The sequence below is a fragment of the Rhododendron vialii genome, chromosome 8a, assembly GCF_030253575.1.
Source record: "Rhododendron vialii isolate Sample 1 chromosome 8a, ASM3025357v1".
Taxonomy (NCBI): Eukaryota; Viridiplantae; Streptophyta; class Magnoliopsida; order Ericales; family Ericaceae; genus Rhododendron; species Rhododendron vialii.
The window spans coordinates 22,712,616-22,734,635 of record NC_080564.1 but is presented as its reverse complement, the minus strand read 5'-3'; the positions used below and the strand labels follow the sequence as shown (position 1 = coordinate 22,734,635).

General features: G+C 40.2%; 1 protein-coding gene across 1 annotated transcript; it reads left to right on the top strand.

Annotated features, from left to right (window-relative positions):
* The first annotated feature begins 1,841 nt into the window (after nucleotides 1-1,841).
* Nucleotides 1,842-9,691, top strand: LOC131298655 (uncharacterized). The gene is made up of 6 exons (XM_058324131.1): nucleotides 1,842-1,952; nucleotides 5,368-5,418; nucleotides 5,634-5,647; nucleotides 6,702-6,973; nucleotides 8,565-8,641; nucleotides 9,401-9,691. Exons 1-6 carry the CDS (start codon nucleotides 1,842-1,844, stop codon nucleotides 9,689-9,691), a joined length of 816 nt encoding a protein of 271 aa, XP_058180114.1.
* Nucleotides 9,692-22,020: the final 12,329 nt, after the last annotated feature.

The window sequence follows — 22,020 nt, the reverse complement described above, 5'->3', positions numbered from 1 at the left end:
TGAGACAGAGGGGGGAAGAAAATAAGAAAAGGGAGGATCATCTTGAAATCATGGAACTTGGACAAAATTACAGCTACACATAGCTGTACTAAACAAATTAAAGTTGACAAATGCTTAATGGATGGGGATATACCACCATCTAAGTACCGTTCCAAGTGGTTGACTTTTGATTAATTCCATTTTTCTTCAGAAAATCAATGTCCACAATTGGGATTCAAAATTTTCTAATCGACTAGAGTAATGGTCTGGTTTGACTCCAAGATGTTAGGTACTCTAGTTCATGTATCTTACGACTGATATCATAATGAAACCGTTTATTGTATTTATCAAAGTGGGCATCATTTTCACGACAAATAAACAAACATGGCCGTGGATGACTTAAGATATGTTTTTTCTGCTCAATTCTTGACATATTATTGTGCATATGGGATCATTTACCTTGTGTTACTTTGTTTCAAGGCGCTTTTAATCACATGATTACGTGTAGAGCTTGCACTTTTTTAAGATTTTCATCTTCTAGAGGTTGTTCATCGGTTAAATACTTAGTCATCGGTTCTGGGGCGTTTCGGTTCAGGACCGACCAACATGACCTGCTTGGAGTAGGAGGCCTCGTTCAGCTCGTCCCGGATGATGCGAGCGGCCTCAGAGTTTAGAGGACCGTGTATGACGTGGATCGTCTGGATCTCTTCCTCGGTGTTGGTTTCGGTCCGTTGTGCCCGAGCCGTTGTCTTCTTGTGATCAATGAAGTTGCCGAGGTGGCCACCCGCAACAAGCTGCTCCAAGTAGGCCTTGAAGGGCTTGCATGCTATGGTGAAGTGACCCTGCTCGTTGTGGTAGCTGCATCGGATGATGGGATTCTTGATTTTCCCATTTTCGGTTCCTAGCTTTTGATTTGGGAAGGAGAAAAAAGGCTGATCTTTCACTTGATCGATGATCCGGTAGATGGGAATGGTGAAGACGATTTTCTCGGCGTTGAAATCACTTGGCTTCGGTCCCTTCCTCTGCGACTGCTTGATGGTGTTGACCTATTTCTTTGGTGTTGGGACAGGTGCGGGAACCGGTGTGGATACCGAGGTGTTTAAAGTCGTTGAACTCGTAGGCTTCCCGATGCCTCTCTCCGCCTTAGACTCGATGAGCTAACACCAACCCTTAATACGAGTCATAAGGTCCTTCATAGAGTTTGGCTTATGGCGAGCGAGGTCGTCATAGACTTGCTCGTCCTGGGAGGTGAGACCGAGCTTGAATCCTCGGGCTGAGATGACGCCATTGCAACCCTCTATCTCATTGAATAGTTCCCAGTAACGTCCGACGTACTGCCGGAGCGTTTCGTCATTTCTCTTGCGGAGGGCCAAGAGGGAGTCGATCTCCTTCTCGTGCTTATTGCCAGTTACGAACCGGGCCATGAAGTCATCACAGAGGGAATCGAACGAGGAAATTGACCGAGCCGGGAGTTGATTGAACCAGGTGAGGCCCAGGTTGCCGAGGCTTGCAGGAAACACTTTGCACAAGAAGGCATCGTCCGAGGGTTCGTTCTGAAGAAACAAAGACATGACGAGCCTGTACTGGACCAAATGAGTGTATGCCTCGGTCTTGCCGTCGTATTTGGCAAACTTGGGTTGGGTGAATCCCTTGGGGGGGGTAACCGAGTCGATCTCTCTCGTAAAGGGGGATGTCGTGAGTCGTGTAAGTCGCGCGTCGCGATGAGGTCGGATCGAACGGTCGAGACCGTTTGGACGCTCAGTCGCTGTACGCTTCTTGGGGACAGGTTTGCCCAATTGTTCATATTCCTTTCTCTTTGAAACAACACTGACCGATTTCCTGGGAGAGCGTTCTTGGCGGTGATGGCGGTAGCTGTCCCGAGCAGAAGGCTCGAGGCGCTCGGTGATCGGGCTCTTGCTGTGTGCGCCGCCGGGGTGCGAGGTGATGGGACTTCTGGTTCCGGGGCCCTTCAGGTGCTCGCGGTATCCCCTGGTTTGGAACTCCACAAGGCCGTCATCTCCCCTGGCTGCCCTTGTAAGGCTAGGGGTAGATTCCTGGCCTGTCTTGCCCACTCGGACCGAGTGGGTGGAGGAGGCAGAGTCGCTTCCAGCACCGAGCCTCTCGAAGGCCGAAGGTCTCCTTCGAAGCTGCATGGGGGAGCGGGAACGGTCCCTGTGCGATGTGTCTTTTGCGGCTCGAGCGTCCGCCGCTCCTGGTGGCTCGAGACGATCCTTGATTGAGGGGCGGGATCTGTGCTCCAACAGGTGACCGACTTCGCGACTGCGAGGGGGGGTGTGACGGTCTTTCTTTCTGCCGTGACTCCCGGAGGAATGAGAGGGGGAGATTTGGAGGAGGTGTTTGATCTCCGCCAACTCGTCTCGGACGTGTCTGTCGCGCTCCATCACCGTCGCGAGGTCGTCGATTTTCTGTTCAAAATGACGGATGTAGGAGTGGAGCTCGGAGGATGGTCCTACGTCTGGAACTGACGCTCCGGCGCCAACTCCGATGGATACATGGGTCTTTCCTAGGGCGGTTGCTCCGCCGGAGGCCAGGCTGTGGTCCACGAGGGAACCGAGCCCGTGGGCGGTACCACCGTGATGCGCGTCGTCAATTTCAACCATGTTTCGTCCCCAGCAGAGTTGCCAATTGTAGGAGTACGGATTTTATGGGGCCATTGCCGAGATCCAGGCTGGGGCTCCTCTCTTAGCTCCGTTGCTCCTGCGACGTGACCTGCAACAGGTCACTAAGGCTGAGATAGCCCAGTGACCCTCCGACGATCAAGTCAGATCTCAGGGGTGGAAATTAGGTCTAGAGCTAGGGCAAAAAGCATACCTCTCGCAATGAGCATCCCTTCATATTTATAGACCTAGGGTTCCTTGGCCTTCAAGCCAATGCGTGGGGCGTACGCTCGGGTAACCGCCTCAGGTGACGTCATACATGACGCGGGAGGAGAACGGCCATGGAGCACATCCTGATCCAAATGATTGCTGTTGACACGTGGTAAAAGGGGGACCAAGCTGATATAACCACCACACCCGGAGCACTCCCAAGGCCTTTAAACCGAAGCACGCTTCAAAGCAATGCACCGAGCGTTATACCGAGCACACGATCAAATCTGTTATCACGTACCGAAACTCACAAGGCATAGATTCGATACGCCTCGGACCGTTACCGACACAACAACCGAGGCCACCACATAGAGGTTGTTCATCGGTTAAATACTTAGTCCATCGCCCTTTGGCCTTCAAACATAGAAGCGAAGTTTATTTCTTAAAAAGGCTTGGACAATCTGTTAGTAAGTCTTATTTTCGGCCTAAAATGGCAAAACTATATTGCCACGATCGTTTGGAGTTTTTGGCCGAAATGACCATAAATTGTAATCAAATTGGGAGAATACCCATCTTTCTAAACGTTTTGTAAAAATATGCCATCGCTCTTTTTCAAAAGACGTTATAACGGTTAGGCGCCATGTGGCCGCCACGTAGATAGCTCCTTTTGAAAAAGAGCTATAATTTAAACCCTAATTGCTCCTTTTGAAAAAGAGCTATCATTCGATAATTGCTCCTTTTGAAAAAGAGCTATCATTCGAACCCTAATAGCGCTTTTTGAAAAGGAGCTATAATTTTAATTAGTAGCACCTTTTGAAAAGGAGCTATATATAATCTTAACCCCAAAAACACCAACGTTAGTTATCTCAATTTTTGAAACACAAAGTATGAGAATTTGTAGTATTATCCAAAGAAATAGACTGGCCATAAAGATATTAAATTTTTTTACGATTGTGTTAAAAAAATTAGAATTATTTTTAATTTGGAAAAGATTGGATATAAAAGAGTTGAGTGATATGATATAGAAATTTCCATATTAACTTCCCCAAGAAACGAGAGAGGAAGAGCCCGAATTGGTGATTTGAATGTGGTACATAGTTAAAGGGAGGAGTAGTTGATTATTAGTTGTTTGTTGATTATATAATTTGTTTACAAATATGTATGGTGGGATATACTAGCTAGTGTGAGAGAGAAACCCCAAAGAGAGGGAGAAGAGTTAGAGAGAGAAACCCACTACATGGGTTTGTTCTTACAGAGTGACATATATTGTTGTAGTATGATTGTTTGTGAATACTATTAATTTTTCTCTCCCACGATCACCAAGTGAATGAATTTGCTCTCTCTTGAATTTGCTTTCTCTTAAACCTCACCTAAGTACTTAACTTATTGAACAAATTCAACTAGTGAAACATGTCCGGATAAATAATTGATTAACATAAAAAACTTGTTGAGTACAAACTTTTCATATAAAAACATCATTTCACATGACATGTAATTTGAATTTCATTTTCCGCATCTTCTCTTGTTGTGACCTTGTTGACCACACTTTGAGCACATCTGTGGCGGTTGGTGCTCAAAATCATCCATCTCATTTCGGATTCGATTCACTTTCGGGCGGCCTCGGCCTCGGAGACGTTCTTTGTCTGGAAGAATTCTTGGCCCATCGTATGGCGGCCAGTAGGCTTGTTCAGGCAGTGGATTGAATGAGAGAGATCCATACATGGCAATTGTTGTGTCGACCGTCCAATATTTGCCGAAGTAATCAAGAGGGTCAATATGCATTTTGTTGCAAACCGCAATAACGTGCGAACAAGGTATTTTCCACAATTGAATCTTATTGCAAGTGCACGTCTTGTTAGTCAAATCAATTGTGCTATAAATGCGAACCATTACCTCCAAACATACCAAAAATAGTTTTCACATAATATCTTCTCTCATATACTTTTAGTTGTGTAAGATGGTTTGTTCCCAACAATCAAACCGCAATCTTAGTTTTTGAGTGATTATGGAGCTGGCTTATAGTGATGAAATTTAGGTTCCACATGGGATTTTGCCAAGGGTAAAGGCAATTTTGCATGGAGGAACTGGCTTATAGGGATGAAACATTCCCATAATTCCATTATTCCACCTGCATTTGCAGTGGGGAAACAGTGGGAAAAATTACTACTCCTTTCGAAAAGGAGTGATCAAATTATTGGGGGAAAAAATTACTGCTCCTTTCCAAAAGGAGTGATCAAAAGGAAACGAAAACAGTGGGGAAAAAAAAAACCCGCTCCTATCGACAAGGCTTGATCAACTTATTCAAACTTTTTTGGCCAGGCTTACTTGCCAGGCTTTTTGCGGGGGAAAACAGTTGGGAAAAAATACCGGTTCTATCCAAAAGTCGTGATCAAGTTTTTCATCCCAAGTAAATATTATAGTGCATTTCGAAAAGGCGTGATTATGTTTCCTATATATATACTGCTTGCCGAAATCCAAAAGGATACACCCGATCAAAAAGTATTGATATGAGCGACGATATGTATGTTTAGAATGATAAGTTGGAGAAATGTATATTTAGAACTGGTTTATAGGGATGAGATGTATGTTCAATCCAGGTGTTCTCATAAAGGTATATAAATATGTACCTTTATTCAGTAAAGGTCCAATACTTGTTAGGGATTGTAATTTATTTTATTTTATGTAGTCAAAAGGGCCTTTTTGTATCCCATCGGTCGTGGAGGTTTTGTAAAGCGAGGTTTGAGATATGTCAACCATGGCATTTTTGAAATGTATGTTCAATCCAGGTGTTCTCATAGGGGTATATAAATATGTACCTTTATTCAGTTAAGGGATGAAATGTATGTTCAATCCAGCCAGTAAAGGTCCTATACTTGTTAGAGATTGTAATTTATTTTCTTTTATGTAGTCAAAAGGGCCTTTTTGTATCTCATTGGTCGTGGAGCATTTGTAAAGCGAGGTTCGAGATATGTCAACCCAGGCATTTTTGAAGCTTGCATTTATTTTTTCGCTTAAATACAATTTCTTTATGTACCATCTTGTTGTGAAGCGTGCATTATTATTTTGTATGATGTACCCCTCATGAAATTAATTGACGTAATTTTTTTAAAAAAAACAATACATTAAGGCATTATAACTGATATTACGGGTTTCTAAAATGAGTTATAGCTCCTATTCAAAAGGAGCTAAAGGAACTATAGTTTTACCCAACATGATTCCTGGCAGATTCCTGGCATGGTTTGTTTTATTGAATTTAATAGGAGGAGAAAGAGAAATATCAGATAGGAGGAGAAAAGGGGATGGTTTGATTAAAGTCTGGGTTTTTAACCTATCGCTCCTTTCCAAAAGGAGCTTTAACCTATAGCTCCTTTCCAAAAGGAGCAATAATACTTACAACACGCCTTTGTAAAAGGCGTTATAAATCTGACTTGGACTCTTTGCCACGTAGGAAACCTATAACGCCTTTTAAAAATGAGCGATGACATATTTTTACAAAACGTTTAGAAAGATGGTATTCTCCCAATTTGATTACAATTTATGGCCATTTCGGCCAAAAACTCCGACCACAAGTGAGCAGGATTAATTGCATCTGTTTAAGCACCAAAAGCTTCAATATTTCATATTGGTCTCAGTATGGGCCAGCTGCTTCATGGTAGGCACGTTGAAGAATCCCCAAATAGGACACCAACCGAAACAAACAAAAAAGAAAGTGATTTGCACACACCATTTTCCCAAGAGCAGAGAGCTATATAAATTCAACAGAACCAACTACGTAGTGATATACTCCATAATCTTCCTTCTCCTTATACCCGAAGGTAATTTCGCACCCAGAAAGGCTCATAAGTCATATCGAAATATGGTTCGAGTGCGTATGAGGTTGTCTGGTTTCTGCAGGAGCCGTGGCACGACCCGTGACAGAGTCAAGACTCAGTCTCAACAATGCGGTCAAGCCCGTAATTCCGTATATGCCAATGACAATAGCATTAAAGTGAATTTCAATGGCGAAGCAATGCTGAAGGTGGAGTCGTCTAAAGGGGGAAAAAGGGCGATGGTTGTGGTTGAATCAGGCCTTGAATCTAAGGATGCTCTGCATTGGGCACTTTCTCACGCTGTTCAGAGTCATGACACCATTGTCCTCCTTCATGTGACTAAACCCTCCAAACAAGGTGTGTGTTCTAGTTTCCTTTTGAAATACTCCATGCATCATCAATTAAACTGAATCCTGATAACCAATGTGACACTGATTTTTTTGAAATAGACAGTTTTTTGCGCACTTCAAAATTAACCATCTTTAGGGGCAGTCCCAAGGGCGTGCAAGGGGGAACCTGGACCTTGCACAATTCCAAAAACTCTCGCGTATTATACTAAATTTTAGGTTTTAATTAGGAAAAATTCTATGGTACTATTAGCCCATGCAAGTCTCCTTAAATATGTGTGGGGTAAAAATCTCCAAAACTTCAAGTTACCAACCATTTTTTTAGCTTGGATGTATAAAATGAAATAGTGGTTTCGCACATACACATAATATCGTCTCTTCTTTGGACCTCACAAGTAGCAATATATGCTTTTTGTCAAAAGGAAAGAAGTGTTATTAATTTGGTAGGCGCAAAAGCCTAAACAACAAACAGTTGTGAACCCCATGGGGGCAAAATGGATGTCCACAAATCGGACCAACCATTCAAAAGGGCCTTTTGAGCACGACAATGTGCAACCCTATTACTTTCGCGTTTAACAAAACCAAAATCACAAGAAAAAAAAAAGGATTCTTTCAAACCTAAACGGTCAATGTGCATTTATACAATATAATGTATTTTTTACTTATAAGTTTGAAAATACAGGTGATTTAGGCCCTTGATCATAAATCCTGTGTCCGCCACTGATTTGCACTTCACAGTGCAGAAATCAATTACCTGTTGAATTATTGAGTCATTATCAATGTTTTAAAAACCGGACCGGACCAGCCGGTTGGACCGTCGACCAGCTCTTGCTCCGGTCTGGACATACTAGAAAACCGTTTATATTTCAAAACCGTCCTCTTTTGTAAGAACCGCTTGGCTGAATTGGTTCAACCGGTGAATCAGTTAACCCGTCGCTGGGTCAATTGAACCGAACTGGCGCATTGAAATTTTAAACTCCATATGTATGTTTCGCTTTAAGCGATGAAAGAAGAAACTGAGAATAGCAGACACGTGGGCCCACTCTATTGCACCTTACCATTCAAGCATATTCTCCGATGCTTTACGGTGCCTAACCTTTCATATTCTCCGGTGCAGTGGAAGGAGGTAGTGTATGTAGCATTTTTGAACCCATTATACAAACTTCATCTCTTTTGATGAGTAAAATACTCCAGCAGCCTAAAACCTCCTCTTTCACTTTCGAATAATGTGAGATACAAATGCATTCCAATCATTTTTTTTACTCGTGTATTGTTTTACATTATTATTATAGTTATTTCTATATTATCAGTATTTTTTTAATATAATTATGACGTCACGGTTCGATAGCGTTTCAACTATGGTTGAACCGATGATCCGTCCGCCCGATGCCTTCTCCGGGTTGTCGACGGATCTGGGTTTCAAAACATTGGTCATTATATATGGTTGGTGTTTTAGTTTGAACTTAAAGGCCATCAGCAGCCACATCATTTAGGATTCTTTAGGATAACTCTGTTAGCCTTTTCCACACTTCATGGAACCAAAATTTCACCACATAATGTACATACAGTTTTACTACATGATACATTTTGTTTGAATGCAGGTGCAACCTGTACGACCAACAGGGCTTATGAACTTCTTTGCTCCATGAAAGAACTGTGCGAAACGAGAAGGCTTGAGGTAAGCAAAAATGTGTTCAAGTAAGATAAAGTTTCACGATTTATCTACCGCGACTTCTTTCTTACGGGTACCGATTTTCACCTACGTTTAGCATTTTGGCAATAACAACTTCAATGTCACGTACGGCAAGAAAAACCAAATTTTGACCACCAAAAGATGTGTTCAAACTTCAAATCACCATGATATTTTGGAATGAAACAAGGCATGACGTCGTACATTAATCTGGGGCGGAAGTATGCTCTAGGGCCTACAGCCCCCGTGCACCCCATAGTTTGTATAGTCTCTAATATAAATTTATAACATATTAAAACAGTAGGATATTATTAAAAAATTAGTCACTAAAATTAAAAATTGAATTGATTTTGGTGTTAAATTTAAATGATTTTACCTACATCTTTCACAATTTCTCCTTCTTGTTAAATATACCAAAATCTAAGTACGTGGGTGTTCTAGCTTACGGGAAAAAAAACTAACAAATTAGAAGGTACTTTTTTTAGAACATATAAGAAGGTGCATTTTGTCAATAAATATTTATATTAACCATTTTCGCCCCTCCTAATAAAAATTCGAACTCCCCCACTGCACACATTGCATTTTATTTTTACCAACCACATAATACCGATCACATATAAAAAAACAAGCAAATTATTTCGATTCATATCATGAGATTGTAAGCCGTCCTTCATGACTGATGGATCATAACGAGCTCTATGACTGATATTTTCGGTTTCCAATCAATTGATGCTTTGTATCAACTAGGTACAAGTTGAGATAGCAGTGGTGGAAGGAAAAGGAAAAGAGAAAGGTCCAAGAATAGTGAAAGAGGCAAAGCAGCAGAGGGTTTCACTGTTGGTTTTAGGGCAAAAAAAGCAATCAATGGTACAACGACTGTGGACGGTGTGTAGAGGAAGAAGAACCCGCAGTAGGGTTGTGGAGCATTGCATCCAGAACGCCAACTGCATAACGATTGCAGTGAGGAGGAAGAGCAGGAAATATGGTGGGTACATAATCACCACCGAGCAGCACAAGAACTTTTGGCTTTTGGCTTAGCAGAAACAAGACTAATCTTTCAAGCCTACGGTGGATATATCATATATAGGAAATGTGTGCAACACACATTAATTGGTTTATAGGATCGACCTTAATCTCGTACTAATTGGCCAATTGATCTCTATCCGCCATCTTGTTTGGCTGTGATCTTTATTAATTGGTGACACCATGTGAGAACTGATAAACAATGTCTCATTGTGAGTCTTAATTGAGACTTTATGTAAAATCATATGCATCGAACTTAGTACGAAAGTAAGGAGATGTGAGGAAAAGTTAAAAGTGTAATGACATCATGGCATTATTTAGTGGGAAGTTGCTGGAAATAGAGATGTCTTGTATGTTCTTGATCAGATTCCAAGAAAGAAGTAATTAATGGCCGGCGGGCAGAGTTTAAAATCTGGTTCCATTTTATGACTTGGAAGCTAGCTTAGCTAGCTAGCCTATTTGCTTCAAGCTCCTACGTACGTAGTACGTACTGGGAGGGATGAGATCGAATTTAAAAAAAAGTACTAAAAAATAAGCTAGTCAATGAATTTTAATAGTGCAGCTAATACAATTAATGCTCCTATCATGAAATATTCCAAGCTAAGACAGAGCTGTACCCTCTCCATGCTGATGATCTTTTGATTGTCTTAGACTTAGATGCAGCTGGATTGGACTAGGAATTCCAGTACTGTACTGGTAGAAGATCGATGATCACCAATTAATATATATACTCGTTCTTTTTAATTACTTAGGCCCGGCCAATTACTTAATTGATTCCTTGCCAAGAGTGAAACAACAATCTCCTCCTGGAGGAGGAGTTTGGTAATTAAGGTAGGGTACTGAGGCCGAATACTAGACCCTAGCTAGCTAGCTCAAGTTGCTGCTGAGCTAGCTAGGTTGGGTACGTATGTTAGATTTTACTCAAAGATCTGCATGGGCATCCACCCAATTAGTCTTTATCCTAGCTACTACATACTATATATATTTGGTTTGATGATAACATTTTCTGCACGTAATAAATTAATTAATTAGCCTCTCTAATCTTGTACTGTATGCATGCGCGCTCCAAGCACATCGCACGAAGAGGATTCCTATTTTGTGTCAACAACGTTGCTGCCAAATGGTTATCAAAAGAAAAAAAAACGTTGCTGCCAAATCTGGTATATATATATCATCAAGCAAAATTCTTCATGCTGATCAGCTAATTGCTTATGGTTTAGCCTCTTCCTCTGGCTTAATTAGTTACTTGAAGAACAAATTGTAATGGCTCAGTATTAGCCAGAGCAGGACTGCGCGCGTGACTTCCTTATTTTCTCTCTTTTTTTTCTTTTCTGGGCAAAAGTCAAGTAATGTTAAAATAGTTAGATTAACACCTCAAAAGAGAAGTTCAACTCCTGACCAGGAATAAATTAGTTATAGTTCATAGTGTATAAGGCTATTTGATGCCAAGTAGCTGGAGTTTGTTAGAGCTGTAATTAACTAGCTAGTGTATCGTACTTTTATACTGTTGATGTTATTACACTATATAAAATATATAGTACGTTAATCATTTGTTAATTAGTGAGAAATTATTAGTTCTGTCATATGAAATTCATCAATTAGAAGTGTGTAGTTGGGTTACACGAATTCGACATAAAAAGAAACCATTTTATATTAATGCTACTATTAGTTCTTGTCAAATACTCCTATGTGTTTGAGTCACGTTGACTTCGGACAGAGTTTAATTAATATTAATAGATCTTGTAAAAAATCCTCATCCTATAATGGGAGAATTGTAAAAAGAGAATTAAGGAAAAAGAAGTTAGAACCAAGAATCTTGTTTAATTGTTATCTTTGGTGGATATATATTGAGTCTTCAATACTGAATCGCAATTACATGCTTAGTTTTTTCTCTTTTTGCAAACAAAGACGTCGGGAGTTTAGACTTGACTTGTCTTGTTTCATGTAGTCATACCTTTTTTTATGTATGAAGTTTTTTAATGCATGCATGGGTGGCTATAGAAGAGATTAAGCAAAAAAAAAAAAAAACAATTCTGATCGAATTATTCATTATTTAGGGTTGAATCTTATTTGACAATAACTTCTGCTGCAATTTGTAAATGTCGTCTCGATGAATCTTTCCGAAAAATTGAAAAGTGATTTTGTTTGTTGATGGTTTTTGTAGTTTGGTTATTCCAATTTTTCCATTGAAAGCAGCAAATAATATTGTCTGTGGAAAAAAAAAATGTATTTTCATATTCTTGAGAGCACAAAACTTTGTAACCTTAGTAATACTACGTACCTTTCCAAAAAAAGCCAGAAAAATACATTTTAAATATCAATTTTAAAAAGGGGGATTTAGAGGTCAGCCTTGAAAATTAGGCTCGGACTGAAATCAACCCCGCACAATTTTTTGCGTGCTCGAAATAGTCCTGAAATGATCATTATTCCAAATATGCCCCAATGAACTTCCTCAGGCGCATGCCCATGGCGCATCTAAATATTAGAAAGTTATCCAATGCTCTTGGAGCATTGTCATATGGTGCACCATTAATGTATGATTGGTTAATGTTAGAAATCTTTTACTTTTTATTTATTTATTTGAGCAACAAGTTAATATGTGGCATGTGACGATTGGTTGGAACAATACTTCAAGATATCTCAAGACCATTGAATAATTTCTTGTATTCATTTGGAGTACTTTTTTTTCCCTCCTGACTTTGACGTTTTACAAATAAAGAGACACGTGTATACATACATATACGTGTATACATATCCATCTATGTGTGTAAGTAATACATTCTTCAAATTTCAAATTATAATATCTTTTATTGTAGATATTCAATTTTTTAAAAGATTACATTTTTAGAATCTACTCGGCGAAATCTACCTAACAAGATTCATATTGAATATGAAATTATGTAAAGATAAAAAAAAAAGTTATTTGAAGTAGATAATATCATTTGGCTATGAAAACTGTCTCTATGAGAACTGTTTATCATGAGAACTGTCTCTATGAGAATTGTCTATGATAACTGTCTTGTTTATGAGAACTGTCTTGTTTACGAGAAATGTCTATGAAAACTAGCTAATACACAGTTCTCATAGAAAATACACAGTTCTTATAGAAAAATAGACAATTCTCATAGACAATACATAACTCTCATAGACAATACACAGTTCTCATAGAAAATTGACTATGAGAACTGTTTTATCTATGAGAACTATTTTTATGAGAACTATCTTGTTGATGAGAACTGTCTATAAAAATTAGCTAATACACAATCCTCATAGAAAATTGTCTATGAGAACTGTCTATATGATAAGTAAGCTATGTGAACTGAAAAATACATAGTTCACATAACCTCACTTGTAACACCCCAAAATCGAATTCCATAAAATCTCAAGGAAATTAAGGTATTACCATACTCTCATCAAACTAGCTAGAATTAATTGCCCAATACTCGTACCATACTCTCATCAAACTAGCTAGAATTAATAGCCTAATACTCGACTACTCCCACTTTTATCATTTGACTATGAGAACTGTTTATCATGAGAACTGTCTCTATGAGAATTGTCTATGATAACTGTCTTGTCTATGAGAACTGTTATAAGAACTGTCTTGTCTATGAGAAATGTCTATGAAAACTGGCTAATACACAGTTCTCATAGAAAATACACAGTTCTTATAGAAAAATAGACAATTCTCATAGACAATACATAACTCTCATAGACAATACACAGTTCTCATAGAAAATTGACTATGAGAACTGTTTCTATGAGAACTGTCTTGTTGATGAGAACTGTCTATAAAAATTGGCTAATACACAATTCTCATAGAAAATTGTCTATGAGAACTGTCTCTATGATAAGTAAGCCATGTGAACTGGAAAATACATAGTTCACATAACCTCACTTGTAACACCCCAAAACCAAATTCCATAAAATCTCAAGGAAATTAAGGTATTACCATACTCTCATCAAACTAGCTAGAATTAATAGCCCAATACTCGTACCATACTCTCATCAAACTAGCTAGAATTAATAGCCCAATACTCGACCACTCCCACTCTTATCATTTGACTATGAGAACTGTTTATCATGAGAACTGTCTCTATGTGTAACGCCCTGAATTTCGAAAACGTTAAATAAATATTAAAAGACAATTTTCTTAAAGGATTAATCCGATTTACTGCGTCAGTCATTCCAAAAGCATACATCAAAATATTACAACCATATCGAATTAAGTTTAAAGTTTCGAACAAGTCACGTAATTACACTTTCCAAATTTAAACGTTTAAGCTTTCAAAATCAAAGACCAATTTTCTGCCAGAGCATCTAAGCGTACGGCAACCAGGGTTCCTCGCCTCCGTCCGTAGTAGGGTTAAAGTCAGGCTGCTCGAACGGCACTTTCGTTCCGTCTTAGTACCTGGCGTTCGAGTTACCAGGGCAACATAGTACCGTGAGCGATGACGCTCAGTAGCCAAAACCCACTCGAACCCATAACTTACAAGCAACAAGATATATAATAGGAATGCAATAAGAATAACATCAAAAGAGAACAAATTCATTATTTCATTACTATTCTTTAACCTAAGTGAAATCTCGGATCTTATCCACAGATCCGTTCCTACCCATAACCTTCGGCACAAAACACTGGAGTGGTCCGACTCCCCTTTTCCAGATCTGGATGAAAGATACCTAAGTTATGTACTCGGGTATCCCATCCGCGACCATAAGTTCGGATAAAACTTCCCGGGTGCGCACGCGAGCACACTCTATCCCGGTTTGTGACACAAGCACAATACCTCCCTTATGACCCGTCCCAATATCCGAGAGCCGACCACCACCATGTCGTACCCAGGGTTTCGTAAACCAACAATTCACAAACTCACCACCAATCAATCTCCAATCAATACATCACCACGGGTTCCAAGCTCGAAATCCAAATCTCAGCTTCTCACTTCATTATCTTTTCCATTAATCCTATTTTCACGTCTAATAAGTTAAATCTACACCTCGCAACCAACCTCGGGAACCTATTTGTCCAATCTATCAGCACAATAAAATACTACACAGCTCAACATTTCAACTAAAATACTAACATACTAACAACACATAAGCATGCGATAAAATTAATCATGCGATATAACAAATCAAGTACTTCTTTTCATTTTCTCTTTTCCTTTCTAAGACCAACAATCTATGTCTACTCTAAATCATTTCGGAGTGTTGACGGTATTAGAGAAATTCGTATTTTTGACAAAGCTAGGATCGATCAGAAACTAATTAACTTTGGGGTTTTGTATTCGATTCCAAAATACTAGGCTGGATTTATAAACTAACCTAACTCGAGGGGTTAAACTGTGATTTTTTAAAAAAAACTTCAAACTTTCCGGTGGTTGTCTTCCTTTCTTTTCTTTTCTTTTCTTTCTTTTAGAAACAGAGGCGGTGGTTCCACAAAGTGGGCTTCCGGCCCGGACTCGACCCGTGACGTCGAGTCCGAATACAATCACACCGAACACAAAAAAATCAATATAGAGCATGATATATACGTAGGGAGGTGAGTTTCGGACTACCTCTCGTCTAGCGAAATGGGGATCGAAGAGAGTTCGGAGTGGGTCGGAGCTCGGTGATGAGAGGATGAGTGGCGACTAGAGGTGGCGGTGGTGCTGATGGTGGTGCTCGGTTGGTGGCAGTGAGTTCCGGTTGGTAAGGAGGGGAGTTCGGGGTGGTGATGGAGGTAGGCCGAGAGGTGGTGGAGTTGGCGAGGATGATGGTGGTGCGACCGGCTAGCGGTGGGAGGTGGCGGCAATGGCTGCTTGGTCTCTCTCTCTCTGCCGAAAGTTGCTAGGAAAACAGAGATACAAAATGGGAGGGTTTTTTTTTAATGGATTGGATTTTTGCATGTAGTGTTTTACCCAATGGGTAATGGTGTGATGGAGTGTTGGATGGGATAGGAGGTATGGTGAGGGAGTGGGAACTTCTGATTTTTGTTGGGGAGAGGGTGGGTTTCGACTGAGTAAGGAAAGAAGGAGGTGAGGTGATGGTGGAGCGTTATTTTGGTAATAGTTGGGTTAGGATCCTAGTTTAGGATTTAGTTAGGTTAAGGTTTGGGTGAAATGATCCAGTGTACACACACGCACGCAATAAAGAATTAACTTGTCGGACGCGCGCGCGCACAATCGATTATAGAAATAAAATTGGTGTGACGACATAAATAATTTTTCGCATTAAATAACTAACGAGCAAAATAATATATATATATATATATATATTGGTAATTATTATTATTTATTAAAAATACAGGGTCTTTACAACCTATCCCCCTTAAGACAATTTCGTTCTCGAAATTAAAATGTACCTTCAATTTGAAACAAGTGCGGGTAGTTGGCTCTCATTGTGTCCTCGTGTTCCCAAATTGATTCCTTTAGTCCTCGGTGTCTCCACCGGACTCTGACTAATTTGATTGTTCGTCCTCAGGTAACTTTTTCTCCATGATCCTGGATTTCCACCGGTTGTTCTTCAAAAGTCGTATCCTCGTCCAGTGTTACTTCCTCCCAATTAAGCACGTGGGTGGGATGGGCCATATATTTTCGCAGCGTAGAAACGTGAAAGATGTTGTGAACTTTGGCAATCTGCGGTGGTAAAGCAAGGCGATAAGCTACTTCTCCAATTCGCTCCAAGATCTCAAACGGACCAATGTAGCGAGGTGATAACTTCCCTTTCTTGCCAAATCAAATGATCCCACGACGAGGCTTGATTTTTAAGAACACATGATCTCCCACATTAAACGTCAAAGGCCTTACCCTCTTATCAGCATAACTCTTTTGTCTATTCTGTGCGGTCAAAAGTCGCTCTTTGATCACCTTTACCTTCTCAGTTGTTTCTCGAACTAGCTTAGGTCCAAGTAAAGCGTTCTCTCTAACCTCGGTCCAACAGATGGGCGATCGGCATGGTCGTCCATATAGTGCTTCGTAAGGGGCCATCCCGATGCTAGCTTGATAGCTGTTGTTATAGGCAAACTCCACCAGCGGTAGGTGTCTCTCCCAACTTTCTTTAAAATGCAACACACAAGCTCGGAGCATGTCCTCCAGGGTTTGAATCGTCCTCTCAGACTGTCTATCAGTTTGAGGGTGAAAAGCTGTACTCAGGCAGATATCTGTTCCTAGTGCTTTCTGCAAGCTTCCCCAAAAGTTGGAGGTGAAATGAGGGTCTCGATCAGAAACTATAGATGCCAGCACTCTATGCAATCAAATGATTTCGTTGATGTAGAGCCTGCTGAAAGATTCCATGGTATCAGTCATTTGAACGAGTAAGAAATGAGCAGATTTGGTTAGTCGATCCACAATTACCCAAATAGCGGTGTTCTTCTTGACTGACCTAGGCAATCTTGTCACGAAGTCCATAGTGATGTGCTCCCACTTCCATCCTGGAATTGGTAATGGCTGAAGGGTCCCTCCTGGCTTCTAGTGTTCAGCTTTCACTTGTTGGCATGTGAGACACGTGGATACGTACTTGGCTACGTCATTCTTGATTCGTCCCCACCAATATAGTCTACGAAGGTTCTGATACATCTTGTTCCTTCCAGGGTGCACGACAAAGTTTGATTGATGAAACTCCCTCAGAACGGCTTCCCGTAGGGTATTCACATCAGGTACAAAAATTCAATCTCAAAATCTGAGGCTCTTATCGGCGTGGATTGTCCATCATGTTGCGGCTTTTCCTGTTGCCAATTGGTACCTGATGAAGTCGCATTTCTGATCGAAAGTCTACACTATAAGAATCTCTCGATGCAATGCTGGTGTGGCGACTCTGGCAAACAAGCAAGCTCCTCCTTCGCTATTGGCTGGTTGTAATTGAAATTCGTTGAGAGTCTCTACCATCTCCCATTCTTTCATAGCTAGTCTAGCTAACTGTCCCCTCGTCTTGCGACTAAGGGCGTCTACCACAACATTGGCCTTGCCTGGGTGATAAGACAACGTGAAATCATAATCCTCTAAGTATTCCATCCATCTCCTCTGTCTCAGATTTAGCTCCCTCTGAGTGAATAAGTACTTGAGGCTCTTATGATCTGTGAAAACCTCGAATCGCTCTCCATAGAGGTAGTGGTGCCAGGACTTGAGAGCATAAACAACTGCAGCGAGTTCCAAATCATGCGTCGGATGGTTCTTCTCGTGCGGTTTCAGCTGTCGTGATCCATAGGCAATAACCTTCCTGTTTTGCATCAGCACACATCCCAGACGGTTCTTGAGGCGATAGTCTACCAGTAGCTTTTGCTTCTCCAGGGAGCAGTTTAGGGAGTCCTCGTGCACTTTTTTGATGTCCCACATAATGCTCTTCTCCGCTTGCCATTTGAGTTTTCCTTGAAGCTGACGCACATCTCAGGGGATGATATGACGTCCTCTCTGCCTCCACCTTCCGTTGGTGTCAAAGCTCAGGTTGTCTAATTCCGACTTTGATGTTAATGAATGGCTCGACATCCTACATTTTAAAATTTAAGTTTTATTAGTAAAATATTATAAGAAATTGATAATTTCAAAGAAACGTAGCGATAGTGAATATATGGTATGCTTAGTTACCAGTACTAAATATCCCCAAGCTTACTTCTACCCATTACTCACGTCCTCGCGATTATCGTTAAACCTAGGCTCTGATACCAAGTTGTAACGCCCCGAATTTCGGAAACGTTAAATAAATATTAAAAGACAATTTTCTCAAAGGATTAATCCGATTTACTGCGTCAGTCATTCCAAAAGCATATGTCAAACTATTACAATCATATCGAATTAAGTTTAAAGTTTCGAACAAGTCAAGTAATTACACTTTCCAAATTTAAACATTTAAGCTTTCAAAATCAAAGACCAATTTTCTGTCAGAGCATCTAAGCGTACGGCAACCAGGGTTCCTCGCCTCCATCCGTAGCAGGGTTAAAGTCAGGCTACTCGAACGGCACTTCTGTTTCATCTTCAATACCTGGCATTCGAGTTACCAGGGCAACATAGTACCGTGAGCGATGACGCTCAGTAGCCAAAACCCACCCGAACCCATAACTTACAAGCAACAAGATATATAATAGGAATGCAATAAGAATAACATCAAAAGAGAACAAATCCATTATTTCATTACTATTCTTTAACCTAAATGAAATTTCGGATCTTATCCACAGATCCGTTCCTATCCACAGCTCCGTCCGACTCCCCTTTTCCAGATCCGGATGAAAGATACCTAAGTTATGTACTCGGATATCCCATCCGCGACCATAAGTTCGGATAAAACTTCCCGGGTGCGCGCGCGAGCACACTCTGTCCCGGTTTGTGACACAAGCACAATACCTCCCTTATGACCCGTCCCAATATCCGAGAGCTGACCACCACCATGCCGTACCCAGGGTTTCGTAAACCAACAATTCACAAACTCACCACCAATCAATCTCCAATCAATACATCACCACGGGTTCCAAGCCCGAAATCCAAATCTCAGCTTCTCACTTTATTATCTTTTCCATTAATCCTATTTTCACGTCTAATAAGTTAAATCCACACCTCGCAACCAACCTCGGGAACCTATTTGTCCAATCTATCAGCACAATAAAATACTACACAGCTCAACATTTCAACTAAAATACTAACATACTAACAACACATAAGCATGCGATAAAACTAGTCATGCGATATAACAAATCAAGTACTTCTTTTCCTTTTCTCGTTTCCTTTCTAGGACCAACAATCTATGTCTACTCTAAATCATTTCGGAGTGTTGTCGGTATTAGAGAAATTCGTATTTTCGACAAAGCTAAGATCAATCGGAAACTAATTAACTTTGGGGTTTATATTCGATTCCAAAATACTAGGGTGGATTTATAAACTAACCTAACTCGAGGGGTTAAATTGTGATTTTTAAAAAAAAACTTCAAACTTTCCGGCGGCTGTCTTCCTTTCTTTTCTTTTCTTTCTTTTTAGAAACAGAGGCAGTGGTTCCACGAAGTGGGCTTCCGGCCCGGACTCGACCCGTGACGTCAGGTCCGAATACAATCACACCAAACACAAAAAAATCAATATAAAGCATGATATATACGTAGGGAGGTGAGTTTCGGACTACCTCTTGTCTAGCAAAACGGGGATCGGAGAGAGTTTGGAGTGGGTTGGAGCTCGGTGGTGAGAGGATGAGCGGCGACTGGAGGTGGCGGTGGTGCTGACTGGTGGTGCTCGGTTGGTGGCAGTGAGTTCCGGTTGGTAAGGAGGGGAGTTTGGGGTGGTGATGGAGGTAGGCCGAGAGGTGGTGGAGTTGGCGAGGATGATGGTGGTGCAACCGGTTGGCGGTGGGAGGTGGCGGCAATGGCTGCTTGGTCTCTCTCTGTGCCGAAAGTTACTGGGAAAGCAGAGATACAAAATGGGAGGGGGGTTTTTTAATGGATTGGATTTTCGCATGTAGTGTTTTACCCAATGGGTAATGGTGTGATGGAGTGTTGGATGAGATATGAGGTATGGTGGGGGAGTGGGAACTTCTGATTTTTGCAGGGGAGAGGGTGGGTTTCGGCTGAGTAAGGAAAGAAGGAGGTGAGGTGATGGTGGAGTGTTAGTTTGGTAATAGTTGGGTTAGGATCCTAGTTTCGGATTTAGTTAGGTTAAGGTTTGGGTGAAATGATCCAGTGTACACACACGCACGCAATAAAGAATTAACTCGTCGGACACGCGCGTGCACAATCGATTATAGAAATAAAATTAGTGTGACGACATAAATAATTTTTCGCATTAAATAACTAACGAGCAAAATAATATATATATATATATATATATATATATTTGGTAATTATTATTATTATTAAAAATATAGGGTCTTTATACTATGAGAATTGTCTATGAAAACTAGCTAATACACAGTTCTCATAGAAAATACATAATTCTCATAGACAGTTCTTATGGATAATACACAGTTCTCATAGAAAAATATACAATTTTCATAAAAAATACTCAACTCTTATAGAAAATACATAATTCTCATAGAAAATTGACTATGAGAACTGGCTATGAAAACTGTCTTGTCTATGAAAACTACATCTATGAGAACTGTCTATGAAAATTGGCTAATATATAGTTCTTATAGAAAATATACAATTCTCATGGACAATACACAGTTCTCATGAAAAATACACAATTTTCATAGAAAAATACATCGTTCCCATAGAAAATACACAGTTCTCACAGAAAAATACACAATTCTTATAGAAAATTGTATATGAGAACTAGGCTATGTGAACTACCTCTATGAGAACTAGGCTATGTGAACTGTCCATATGAGAACTGTTTTTATGATAACTGACTTTACGAAAACTATTTCTATAAGAATTGTCTCGATGAGAACTGTTTATGAGACTGTCTCTATGACGCTGGCTATGAGAACAGTTCATAGATGCAGTTCTCATAATCCACCGCACAGTTCACATAGTCTCACGACATACTAAAATAAATAATTCGCACATGCAATTCTCATAGCCCACCGCACAATTCACATAGCCTCACAAAACACTAAAATAAACAGTTCGCACATGCAGTTCTCATAGTCTAGGGCACAGTTTCCATAGTCTTACCACACATTAAAATAAACAATTTGCATATGGAGTTCTCATAGACAGTTCTCACAGAAAATACATAATTCTCATAGAAAAATACACAGTTGTCATAGAAAACACACACTTCTCATAGATATTCTCATGAACAATACACAATTCTCATTAAAAAATATATAGTTCTCATAAAAAAAACACACAATTCACTTAATTCACTAAAATATACATAGCCCCAACACACAAAATTCACATAATCTACTACGCAGTTCACATAGCTCAATACACACTAAATACACAATTCACACAGCCTCAATCAATGTATTTTACATCAATTGAAGTAATAATGTTGTGCAACAAACAAAATCAAACTCAAAAGCGGTAAAACAGAGAGTGTATTGAACTTTATATTTCTATACTCGTCCGGTAAATCATCGTCGGTCATCATCGTTAATTTCACTACTTGTTATATTGCTCCGTTGGGTCCAACAGTCTCCATTCGGTCTTCGTCATCAACAAGCTCTATTTGAGCCCTAGCGAGTTCGACGTGCAAACGAACACCTCGTCGTTGTCGATGAAATTGGACCCGGTGGACCGACATCCTTGCATCCATTGACCGACATTACCACAACATGCCAAATGTAACACCTAGTTTCTTGACACAAGAGTCAACATTATAATAACAGATTGAACAATAGGTGATTAACGTGAACATTGAATACAAAAAAGGCACTTCCATTGGCAGGGAAAAAGCAAGGAACTAATGGCAGATTTGCAGACGATAAATCTAGGACTC